General features: G+C 35.4%; 1 protein-coding gene across 2 annotated transcripts in view; it reads right to left on the bottom strand.

The window, feature by feature from the left end:
• Window positions 1–13,430, bottom strand: part of Bub3 (mitotic checkpoint protein Bub3) — a 76,201-nt gene that overhangs the window by 45,154 nt on the left and 17,617 nt on the right. For both annotated transcript variants that reach the window (XM_090385449.1, XM_090385448.1), the window contains exon 3: window positions 4,162–4,231. In XM_090385449.1, the coding sequence (XP_090241575.1) occupies window positions 4,162–4,231 (70 nt within the window). The remainder of the gene's footprint in view (window positions 1–4,161; window positions 4,232–13,430) is intronic.

Below are 13,430 nucleotides of genomic sequence, written 5' to 3'. Positions count from 1 at the left end.
GTTAACAGGGGAGACTGCTTCTACAGGGATGGGATACACTTAAATAGAAAGGGTGCAAGAATATTTGCTGATGCTATCAAAGCAGAGTTGGGTGGGTCGGAAAACTGTTAGCTTGGGGGGATACACGGACTAACAGATTAACAGTAGCTGCTGGCAGAGGTGGAAGTGATTCTTTCACTGCTTCTATTGAAATGCAATTGAGCAGCAGCCTGGAAAGCAAGGCAATGGGGATTTCCAGGACTGCTGGGAGTCATAGTGGAACAAGTAAATACACGGGCTGTGTTAGGGTAACTAAGAGTAGAACCAGGTGCATGTACACCAATTCTAGGAGTGTAGTTAATAAATCTGATGAGCTTGAAGTGCTAGTCAAGACATCAAAGGAAGATATTGTTGGGATATCAGAGACGTGGTGTCACACAGACATAAGCAGTGCAGAATTGGAATTTGGGGAGTACAATGTATACAGAAAGGATAGACAGGAAGGAAGGGAGGAGGGTTATGCTGTTAGTTAAGAAACACATAAAATCTAAGGAAGTGCATCCAATTGATGTTGGGGGACAATGCAATGTTGAGACTGTCTGGTGTGACATAAGCACTGGGAAAGGAAAAATGAGAGTGTGTGTTATAGGCCTAATGAATCTGATGACTATAATGAGCAACTGTGCAAAGAAATAGAGTGGGCCAGTAAATAAGAGTGTTTTTTAATGGGAGATTTAATTTCCCAAAAAACTGACTAGAATTTGTGGGTTGGTCACTCACACTAGCAAGGCTTTTGTGGATTTATTGGATGACTGTTTTCTATATCAGCATGTTTGGGAGGCAACTAGAGGGAGTAATACTCTTGATCTAATTATCAGTAGTGATTCCTCATGCATTAAGGATCTGCAGATAAAGGAACCACTAGGTGGCAGTGATCACGGTGTGCTGAAGTGGGATTTACTCAGAGAGGTAACTACCATCAGGGGTAAAGGGAAGGGTTTTTGCTTTCGTAAAGGTGACTACAGTGATCTGAGACAGTATTTAAATTCTATACTGTGGGACCAACTGATGATCTTATCAACAGCAAATTCAAAATGGGAAGCATTCAAAGGATTTATCTTGGAAGCTACTAGGCTTTTAATACCAACTAAGAAATACTGTTCAAGATTTAGGCCTAAATGGATGTCAGATGAACTAATTAGACATGTGGCAGAGAAGAAAAATGCATGGGATACATATAAATTAAGTGACACAGAAGCCTATAATAGATATAAGCTGGACTGTCACAAAGGAGGTTAGGCAAGCAAAGGCAGATTACGAGAAATCTTTGCAAAGGATGTAAAGAAAAACAGCAAAGAGTTCTTTACTTATGTAAACTCTAGAAGGAAGGGGAATCAGATTGGTCCACTTGATATCGATGGTTCAACTGTTGATGATCCTGCTCAGGTTGCTAACAAACTAAATGAATATTTTGCATCTCCTCATTCACACATGAGGAGTTATTCAGGGAGGGGAATGCCAGAAGTGTATTAAACTCTGGCAGTAAGCTAGATAATCTTATAATAACTGAAAGTAAAATGGAGGAGAAATTGTTGAAGATAAACATAAGAAAGGCACCTGGAGTGGATGGAATCTATCCAGTTATATTAATAGGAGGCGGCAAAGTAAGCAAGCAAACCATTAGCCATAATTATAGCGTTTCCCTGGACTCAGGGGAGGTACCCATGGACTGGAGATGTGCAAATGTGACCCCAATCCACAAAGGAGGATCAAAGGGAGACACGGGTAATTACAGACCTGTTAGTTTAACTTCTGTTCCAGAGAAATTAATGTTGTTTGTTTATTATTTGGTTTTTAGGAGCATCAGCAACTAAGGCCATATTGCTCCGGGGATATGGCAGTGGTCGTTCCCTGACGTTTCTGCAACCTCCGTATTTGGTGGTCACGGGCTCGAACCCCGGTCTAATCAAGAAGCGTGTGCTATGTACTGCTGCTCCTGCCCACCTGGCTACGGAGGCGCCGAGAAATTAATGGAGGCACTGGTTAATGAGGTTAAAAAAGAAGCACTGCAGAATCATCTAGACAATACTTCAGTTATAGCTTGGCACACAGCATGGGTTTGTTAAGGGGAAGTCTTGTCTGACCAATTTGATTGGATACTATGAGGTAACCACAAAGGAATTGGATGCAAATAATAATTTTGATATCATATATTTGGATCTTAGAAAGGCTTTTGATACTTTTGTACATGGAAGATTTGTACAAATTGGAGCAGTGTAGCATTGAAGCCAAATTGCTGCTATGGATAAAGGGATGGTTATTGTTATTTTTGGTTTTTAGGAGCATTAGCAACTAAGGCCATATTGCTCCGGTTATATGCGGTGGTCATTCCCTGACCTTTCCGCATCCTCCGTATTAGGTGGTGACGGGCTCGAACCACGGTCTAATCAAGAAGCATGTGCCACGCACTGCTGCTCCTTCCCACCTGGCTACAGAGGCGCCTAAAGGGATGGTTGATTGGGAGAAGACAGAGAGTGGTAATCAATGGACACTGCGCTTTGTGGACTAATGTTATTACTGGAGTTCCCCAGGATTCAGTTTTGGGTCTGCTGTTGTTTTCTGTATTCATTAATGATATTGATGAGGGTATATCAGGCTTAATGTCCAAGTTTGCAGATGATACGAAGGTCGGCAGGGTTGTTATTGACACTAATGATAGTACGCTGCTGCAACAGGATCTAGAAAAGTTAAGCAGATTGGCTGAGAGGTGGTAACTGAAGTTTAACATTGACAAATGTAAAATCCAAATTAAAAAATCTAAATTGGAATTATACTGCATATGGGAAGCAGTAACCCCAGAGTAACGTATCAACTGTGTGGAACGAGAGTGAAAAAGGACCTGGGGGTTTTTTCGCAGGCAGATATGAAGTTTTCTGAGCAGTGCAGACGGTCTGCAAGAGTAGCTCATGGTGTTTTGTCAATGATATACAGAAATTTTTCTAGCAAGGATAAGGAGGTGATTATCCCCTTGTATAAGGCAATGGTCAGGCCACGCCTTGAGTACTGTATACAGGTCTGGAGGCCTCATTTTAAGAAAGTTGTAGAGATGTTGGAACGAGTACAGAGAAGGGCAACAAGATTAGTGAATGGAACAAAGGGTTGCTCTTACGAAGAAAGGCTTAAGTTTTGCAAATTAGTGTCTGAAGACTAGGCACCAGCGAGGTGATCTGATTGAGGTGTATAAAGCCTTGAATCGTTTGGGCATGTTCAATGCTGATGGGATTCTTCCTCTTGCTCAGAATAATCACCTGAGAGGGCATAAATTCAAATTGAGGAAAGACAGATGCAGGATATATGTGCGGAAGTTTGCCTTTAGCCAGCGGGTAGTTGGTTGGTGGAACAGACTTCCATCCCTTGTTGTAGAAGTTGATATCTTAAAACAGATTTAAGGCAGAACTAGACAAACATTTGGAGTGAGTGGATGGGTGAAATGAGAAGGGTGTGTGTTTTTGGCTGATGCTATATAAGCTCTTTCTTGCATCACATGCCCTTGCTAATGCAAATGCTAATATGTGGATTAAAAAAGGCATTTATTCACGACATCATGAATAAGAAATCTGACTTCAATTAAGCTATAACGCATCTATATATGGATTAAGAAAGGCATTAATAATAACTGTAAACTAATAAGTATTCTGTAATCTTTCTTTTCCTGTTGTAGAGTTTTAGGCACATCAACCACTTAAGACCATATTGCGTGTTACAATTTTAAGTCTATGTACTATGTGTGTATACAACTGCATGTTTGTGGGCTGATCTGCATATTGTGTTGGCTGAAAATCCCAGAATAACTCGTGGCAAAAAACTCTATTCTCTCTGCCTGAAATTGGCTAATTATACCAGGACTGAAGAAGACTTTAGAAATTCTTTCAGTCTATGATGGAACCTTTTTTAAATCTAAGTAGACCTTTACTTACTTTTTGTGAATTTGAGTAGACCAATAACCAAGAACTCTCAAAGTGAGTGACAATAGGTGAAATCACAATATTGTCAAGGAAGCCTCCTTTTCCTGTGCAGTATGTAATTTGAACAATATGTTGGCATTAATAACAAAAGTTTTTGCATTAAAAATTTTTTTTTTTTTTTTTTATGATACAAAATTATATATAATTCTTCACCAACCTGAGCTGGAGTTAAAATCAAACACTTTAACCTGATGATCCAATCCTCCACTCCATGCATGAACAGCATCCTAATAAAAAAAAAAACCTACTGTTAGGAACTAACATTATAATAAAAAAGAAGCAACAGCAACTTTACATTTAGAAAAATGCCTTTATGGTTCTACCTTTTGTGCTTTAATTTCAGTTAAAAAGCTGTCATTAAAAAATAACTAGCAGTACCCATTGCGATAATTTCGCAATTGGTAGCAATGTTTTTCTCTAGCTGTCTTAAAGAAATGTAGTCCATGTTTTGTCATTTTTATTGCCTGATATAGTCTGAAAAATTTTTGGACAATTCATTGTCATTTCTATAAAACACTACTGAAAAGGGCAGAGTATTAAAAAGTATACTAAAAACTTAATTCTCTATGCAAATAGCTGTATTCGAACTGTACCTGTTGCAAAAATTTCGCAATTGGTACCACAGTTTTTATTGCCTGATATTTTCCCGAAAATTTTTGGACAATTCATTGTCATCTCTATAAAATACTACTGAAAAGAGCAGATTAAAAAGTACACTAAAAACTCACCTTTCACTTTAAAAACTCGGGCAAACTTTCATTATTAGTGTTTTGTTTCTTTCGTTTTCTTGCAGATGCTTCTACTATAGAATACCTCTTCAGTATCCAGCAAATATCAGCCCTGATTTTGACATTTCAACTCAACTGGTACCTCAACTGCATGTGTTTAATGTCTTGTTTAAACCTCTCAACCGTTTCTTCACTTGCACTCTCAAATGTGGAAGTGTAAAAATGTACTGTGACAATCATGTTGCGGCCCAACTTCTTGAAGTTCATCAAAATATTTACAACTGTAATCTGATAGTCTGGATCTTTATTGTTCTCTAAAAAATTCAACCACAGATCTGAAACTAATGCATACCTGAATTTCTCTTTTAAATTTCATTCCCTCATTAGTATGCGAATTTAAAGTTTCTCTAAAGAAATGTGGTACATGTTTTGTTGCAAGCAGGTAAGCCAGTACATGTTGAATCCATTTGTCATTTCTTGTATCTGAGGAAACTTATAAATTTTCTTTGAATTCACCATTTCAGACCGATCCTAAATAGATTTGCAGAAACCTGAAAAGGCGTGTATCTTCTTGGACTCAAGGTACATTCAACATGACAGATCATAGTAGCATGGCAGCGGAAACTTCTTCCTGACTGTGACATAATTATAAATCCTTAAATTATTGCTTACTATAAAAAACAAAACACAAATAAACTCGAAGTTGATAATGATAAAATGATGACTTCTGAATGTCTTAAATGTGACGCATGGCAATGAGTGTATGAGCTGTAGTGTGCAACATGGGAACATAGAGTGAGCAAGCAAGTGCAATGCAATTAGTTCTTTCTTTTAAGGAGGCAATTTCGCAATTGGTAGCATAGTTTTATTATTATTATTTATTATTTTTTTTCCCCCTGGAACAAAGGACACGATTGTGCGATCATGCAAATTGTTAAGCATTTAAATAGTTAAAAGTGCATATTGTTAATCACAATAAAATACTTTATCATCTTAGACAACTATTCGTTTAACAATTAACATCTACCTGTGGCTCCATCTACAAAGTGGATGTTGAACAATTCCTGTTCGTACTACAAAACTGGCAAATCTTATACTTGCTGACACCACAAATTTTTGAATTACAAAAATTAGCATTTGTTTACAGTTCAAGATTTGCTTTTCTTCTCCCACACGCAATACAAATGTCTACAGTCTCAAATGAGTTGTTTAAAAAGACTTGTTTATGTTTTTGAATAAATAAAGATGGAAAGGAAACAATATTTGCTAAAGATGTTTACTACTCTGTGAGAAGCAAAATACATACATTTCAAATTTGGCACACTTCATGGCAACTACTTTTGAAGTAATTGAAAAAATTTGAAAATGAAAGTGAATAATATTTAATATAAAGAGCATTTAAATTCAAAGGCACCAGGGGTCTATCTTGCTTTACTTTTAGGTTTAGGCTTGTCATCTGGACCATTTTTTGTCACATTTTAGCTGACATTTTTGAATTTAATGTTAGAATTGGACTGTGTGTTACCTTTTAGGTTTTATTAATTCTAAATTTCAATTTTGCCTAAGCACTCTTTTTCTCACTTGGAAAGTTATTCACCATACTCGGTTGAGTCTAAAAACATTACTGGTGTGCTTCTTAAAACAAACATGAACTGATTTTATCTAAAGAAAATAAAATAATAATAATACAGCAATTATGTGTATAGTGACACCACTGAAATCGTACAGCTGGTGAAGCTAAATCTGTGTCCCAGAGAGCAAACACACAACCCCTGTGCTTCTTTGTTTCGTTCCTTCAAATAAAATCTGCAACACCAATGACAGAGATCAATATTCCAACTTGGGGGGGGGAGGGAGCAGCTGATTAGACAGAATTTAAGTTTAGAAATCATAAAAGCTATATGATAATATTTAGGCCAATTTTAAAATAAAAAAAAAGGTCCATTCTACAAATAACCTAAAGTAAGTGAGATAAAAACCTAGTGTCTTCCAACTGAAACAGAGAGAGAGAGAGAGAGAGAGAGAGAGAGAGAGAGAGAGAGAGAGAGAGAGAGAGAGAGAGAGAGAGAGTGTGAGTGTGTGTGTGTGTGATTTAAATTAATAAAGAAAATAGTTGTTGTTCTGGTCAGTTTTCAGCTCTGTTTGGTGATAGGTCACATAATTTGGATCTTTGGATCTGGTGGGAGGGCACCCTAAATTTAAATAGCATTTCATCTAAACTACATTAGGAGTGGGAGTGTTTTTCTTCTGAAATACCTTTTATCCTTATTCATCCCCACCACCTTGGTTTATTGCTGTGGTATATATTGGTTTAATTATACTTAAATTATGTTTTTGCAACATGTGGTGTGTATTGCTTTGCATCCACCAAAGTTTGCTATTCTGATTTTTTCTTGTTTCTGTTTTTTCATTCTTTTACTATTTTTTTTATCAATTTTACTTAAATTTTATATACACATACACAGACATTTTTTTTCTTTCAGCTTCTTTTGAGTTATCATAAAATCATTGAACTCCCAGTCAGAATTAGGCAGATGGTTGTTATTCTCACCTCTAAAAATTGCTTCAAGTATGAAAATACCATTTGCTTATTGGAGGCTTGAAGTGGTGGAACCCATGTTTAGTCTCTAGAGCAAAAGTTTCCTGCATCCCCCTCCCCCCATACTTCTCCTTCAACCCTAACCCAAGCACGGTACTAAGTACTATAGGTTCTAATACCTCTCGTGTTTGGGGTTCACATAAAAAAAAAAAAATACAGTAAACCTTCACTAATCCGGTTACAGTTAATTGGATGTCAGATAATCCAGATTAAAATATGAAAATGCTGTTCACAGTTGGGTACTTTGAAAGACACACGGGATTTAGGAAGGCAGATAAGTAACTCTCACTGCGCACTGATTGGCTGTGCAGAGAGAGATGGAACATACATTACATTGCCTTGCGTGTTGTTCAACATCGTTGTTGACTCTGAGTCGGACAGATGCTATTGTTTATATCGCTTCATTTGCATACTTCTTTATATGTATATATGTACATAAGTTAACATTAATTAACATTTTATATAATTATGGGTTCTAAAGAATTAAAAAGTGAAATAAAAAAAGAGCACTTTACTTTAACTATATTTAACTTGAAAAATGGTGTTGATAGAAAAAAAAAAAATTGCTGAAGAATTTGGTATTGGCTAAGAGGCTGTGTCAGACATTAAAAAACAAAAAGAATCTATAAAGACATTTCCTTTAAAATTCGATGTGGGGAGTGATAAAAGCAGTGTATTAAAATAGAGAGACATTAAAAAAGCCAAAAGAAGTGTTGTAAGAAGCTGTATTTAAGTGGTATTCACAAAAACAATCAAGTTGCATTGGTGTGCAATGCCAGCACCACCTGATGTCTATTTATACATTTATCAGGCTTTAAAGAGCCTTTATTTAAAAAATATAAAAAGACACTACAGTGATTTTGTTTTATTTATTTTCATCAGCACTACTTATATCATTCAATTTTCCATTTATTTGTGTTCCAAGTTGTTTTTTTTTTTTTTTTGTCTTTTAGGGCTATCTTTTCACTAATCCGGATGACCTCCCTCCAATTACTCTGGATTAGCGAGGGTTTACTGTAAATGCAAATTATTTATTCAATTTGTCAACAAACCTATGCAGAATCATAAATAATTGTCATTCCTATCAAGTAGTGGACCCAGTAGCCTACCCAGAAATTTTGTTAGGAAGAGGAGCTTGTACATTCCAAAACATAGAAATAAATAAATTTAAGCACATGTATGCACACACACATGCATATATAATAAAAATTTCAAGTACAAATAATAGTAAATGATTATTTTTGTGAAACCAAGATTTATTACATACAAACAGAATATGAAGGTGTGATTAGATCTATCTTGATAGTTATACAAATGACAGTACAACTGATCCAATAAAACTCAGATACTCTCTGTTGAACAAACAGTATTAAACTACATGCAATTTTTCTCCCTTTTGCTATAATATCAGTTGCCGCCTGCCACTCCCCAGGTAAAGAGGTGTATGTGAAAGGCACCTGCGCCCACTGAGAATTCTGAAATTTGTTTGAAAGGCAGCTTAATAGTACATTGAGAAATTCTTTATTTTCTTAATTAATGAAATGTCTGAGTTGGTAAAATCTGACATACACCCTTTATTGAGGCAGTAATTAATATTTTTCTGTATAGTCTCACATTGGTAAGTGGTTAAAAGCAATGGTTTTCTAATCACTCTGCTATGTGCTCCACTATGAGCAAGAAACAAACTGTGCCAGATGCAGTGATGATGTAAATTCAATGTCAGTGGCTCATGGAGATGACTCCATTTGCATGATATTCCATCCACTGGCCATTGACAGTCAACACAGCTACTCATGGAAAAAGGCCTTTACTGTGGATTAAGCTGATAAAAATATGCAAAAAATTTTCTTGAAGTCACTACCATTGGTTTAACACTAGCAGACATATACCCAGCAGTCTACCCAGAAATTTTGTGTTACATGGACCCAGTAGCCTACAAGTACAGCACTAACAAGCAGCTCAAGGTAATAATACAAGTAAAGATAAAAAAACTGTTTAAACATTCAACATAATTGACTCTTTAATATGTACTTAACAGTCAATTCAACATAATTGACTGTTAAATACATATTATAAAACAATAACCTTGAAAATGCAACTAAGTAATAACATGGTGGGGAAAGATTTACAATACATTTTATGAATAACTGACTGCTTACACCCTAATAATTCATAATCATCTTGTGGAAAAATGCATCTAATTTTCACTTTTATTTATATAAGTAATGTAACACTACCATTAAGCATAATAATGAATTGAATAAGTTATAAATATGCAAGAAAGAATCCATACGCTTACAGTATTTTTTAATTTGATTGCATTAGTTTTGTCTTGCTATCTTATCATTGTTTCCTTAGTCAATATTTATGCAATATTATCAACATAGTTTTTTGTTACTTTCACATCACTAACACATGCATGATGTGATATTATATTGCATACAATGTTCCTATTTTTGTTTACATGGGAAAAGCTGTTTTTAGATATAGATAGACTTATGGAATAAGTTAATGTGTAGTAAAAAAAAAAAAAGTGAGATTATGTAAAAAGACAATTTGTTAACTTGAGATAATTGACGTTTTTTAAAGGTTCTGCACATTTTTTATGAAAGAATAAACGTGTAAATTTAGAAGAATTTTATTTCTACTTTAAAGCTACAGGATGCAATTAAATAAATTCTTTTCGCTCACAATTTACCAGGCTTGCCTGGTGAATCTACTGAACATTTCTGTCACTGACAAACTTAACAGGACATTAGTTTTATGAGCTGTATAAGCCTGATGATATATTTCACAAATGATCTTGAATTTATGTTATTTAGGGCTCAAGCCTAGAAATGCTAGGTGTGTATATATATACATATTTAAATAATGGCTTAAAAGTTTAACATAAAATAAGAAAATAAATAAATAAATAAATATTAAGCTATCATTAGAGGCAGCAAAATGCACATCCTCCACATGAAGCCCAGATATAATATCCGATATTTCAAAATAAAACAAAATAAAACATAAACCAGTAGTATGGCAAAAAATGTAGAGCAAAAAATAAACCAAACAGGAAGGGGGAAGAAAAATGTAGAGCAAAAAATAAACAGGAAGGGGGAAGTAAAGGTAATAAGACATAAACAGTAGCCGATAATCCCCTATATAATTTAGCACTTTAATTCCAATTAATAAAACCGATATAAAATTTAAAATAATGCCAATTATAATATGATTTAGCGGTACCCCCCCCTCGAAGGTACCAGTTCCAAAAAATGTGAAATATCACCAAAAAAGGGTTGAAAGAACTACTAAAAGAAAAACAAAATATCAAAATAATAGACTGAACATTATGCCCCATATCGACAGAGGACCAAGAGGCCAATAATGGTCATGGAATCGCTGCATTTCAATCGCTATACAAATCGTCGCAAAGGCGAAAAGACCGAAGAACCAAACCACCCATTCCTCCTCCGATCGATCCACCATATGGGGCATAATGGTCAGTCTATTATTTTGATATTTTGTTTTTCTTTTAGTAGTTCTTTCAACCCTTTTTTGGTGATATTTCACATTTTTTTGAACTGGTACCTTCGAGGGGGGGGTACCGCTAAATCATATTATAATTGGCATTATTTTAAATTTTATATCGGTTTTATTAATTGGAATTAAAGTGCTAAATTATATAGGGGATTATCGGCTACTGTTTATGTCTTATTACCTTTACTTCCCCCTTCCTGTTTGGTTTATTTTTTACTCTACATTTTTTTCCATACTACTGGCTTATGTTTTATTTTGTTTTATTTTGAAATATCGGATATATCTGGGCTTCATGTGGAGGACGTGCATTTTGCTGCCTCTAATGATAGCTTAATATTTATTTATTTTCTTATTTTATATTAAACTTTTAAGCCATTATTTAAATATAAATCAGTGGGTTTTTTTTTTTTTTTTTTTTTTGATTTGGTAGTTGTTGGCGCATCGGCTTCTGTGGCCATATTGCACCTCCCAAGGTTTTTGCAGGACTTTGATCCAAGCCCGAGGCGGGAATCGAACCCGCGACCTTTGGGGTGCCGGGCAGGTACTTTACCCACTCGGCTAGCCCGGTCGGCTTAAATCAGTGGTAGTAGTGGGTTGATATTCTAAATAAGCAGCGCCTGTACCGCCATTTATTCTTTTCTTTCCTTTATATAAGCTGGCTAAGCTTACATTATGTCAGTGGTGTGGCTCTGATCTAGAGTGTTGTCTGTTCTATAAATTATTTCTCGCTGCATAAGGACCACCGCCGTGCAAATCCTCTGCATTGGTGGATCGATCGGAGGAGGAATGGGTGGTTTGGTTCTTCGATCTTTTCGCCTTTGCGACGATTTGTATAGCGATTCCATGACCATTATTGGCCTCGTGGTCCTCTGTCGATATGGGGCATAATGATCAGTCTATTATTTTGATATTTTGTTTTTCTTTTAGTAGTTATTTCAACCCCTTTTTTGGTGATATTTCACATTTTTCAGAACTGGTACCTTCGAGGGGGGGTACTGCTAAATCATATTATAATTGGCATTATTTTAAATTTTATATCGGTTTTATTAATTGGAATTAAAGTGCTAAATTATATAGGGGATTATCGGCTACCATTTATGTCTTATTACCTTTACTTCCCCCTTCCTGTTCGGTTTATTTTTCGCTCTACATTTTTTACCATACTACTGGCTTATGTTTTATTTTGTTTTATTTTGAAATATCGGATATATATATATATATATATATATATATCTCTTCTTTGTCTTCGCCTTTTCCCACGTTATATGGGGTCGGCATTCAATGTCCCCAATTCACACTTTACATCCTCTTCTTCTCCTCTAGTTGGATTAACTTCTTAACCGGAACACATCTATTGGTTTTGGCATAGTTTCTGACGTCAACCCTCACCATTTATCCGGGCTTGGGATTTAAGCTACCGACCTACTAAACCTGCCGCAGCCATATAAATGGAGTATCTCTTATTCAGTGATGAAGCTTCCTTGTGATGTCACAATTTAATAATTTTACGCAATTTATGCCAAATTTCTAGTCACCACTGAACAAGCAGGTGGTGGCACTGCTATAGTTCTTTTATCTCCTGGAAACATCCAAATGGCTGACTTGGTAGAATTACTGTGACCTTGAAAATACCAATAATGTATAACTCAGCAACACGTGAGTATTTTTAAATACAATTTGGTATCCTGAAAACTTCTACATCAAAGCTATCAGGTAGCACAACTATTCTACTAAGAATTCCAGTGACTTATTATAGTTCCTTAAAAATTTAATGACCTTGAAATTTCCTATGTTTTCCTATGTCCGAACATAATAATGATAGCCATTTTACAAAAGTTCACAGTCCGAAAAATAAAACCACCTTTAGGTCCCAACTCAACCTATCACTCACCCACACTTATTTTATCTAAAATATAACTTCTTTTTGAGCAACACTCCCGAAAACATTTATTAATTCATTTTAATAGTGCACTAATTTAGCTAGCATACAGCTGGTGCCACCAGCGCCACATATACATATATATATAAATAAATAAATATATATATACATATATATATCTGTCTAAAGTTTAGCATATGAAATGTTTATCTCTGCAGTTTTTATTGCTAGTCATTTTATTTCTATGTTTTGCCTATATTTCCTTTCTGAAAGTGGATAAACTATAATCACATACAATGAAGAGAACAGACAACACATTAGATTTTTCTTTTAGCACAGAGTTTGCAAGCAGCTATTCCTCTTTTGAAAACCTATGAGGTTTTGTATAAGGTCAGAAACCCCAATGAAAAACATGTATGCCAAGTGAATTAAGGCTCTTCTCAAAAGTTTGGGGTGTGCAAGGAGGAAAAGTGAATGTGTTTATTCTCTGTCACTAAAGTTATCTTGGTCTAAACCTTGAACAATATCTCTCTGTTGGCATAAAAACCTTACGAGCCTCTATGATTACCTCCCAGATAATCTCACTTGGCATTTGCATTTTTTAACATCAGTTGGTTGCACTGAACTGATGATAAGATTCAGCAAGAATCCTGAAATGTCACCAGCTTACAAATTTAGTGAGTAATGGAAGTATG

The sequence above is a fragment of the Mastigoproctus giganteus genome, chromosome 11, assembly GCF_048544385.1.
Source record: "Mastigoproctus giganteus isolate SK-2022 chromosome 11, ASM4854438v1, whole genome shotgun sequence".
NCBI lineage: Eukaryota > Metazoa > Arthropoda > Arachnida > Uropygi > Thelyphonidae > Mastigoproctus > Mastigoproctus giganteus.
The sequence above is the reverse complement of the archived record's forward strand: the minus strand, read 5'-3'. Positions and strand labels throughout refer to the sequence as shown.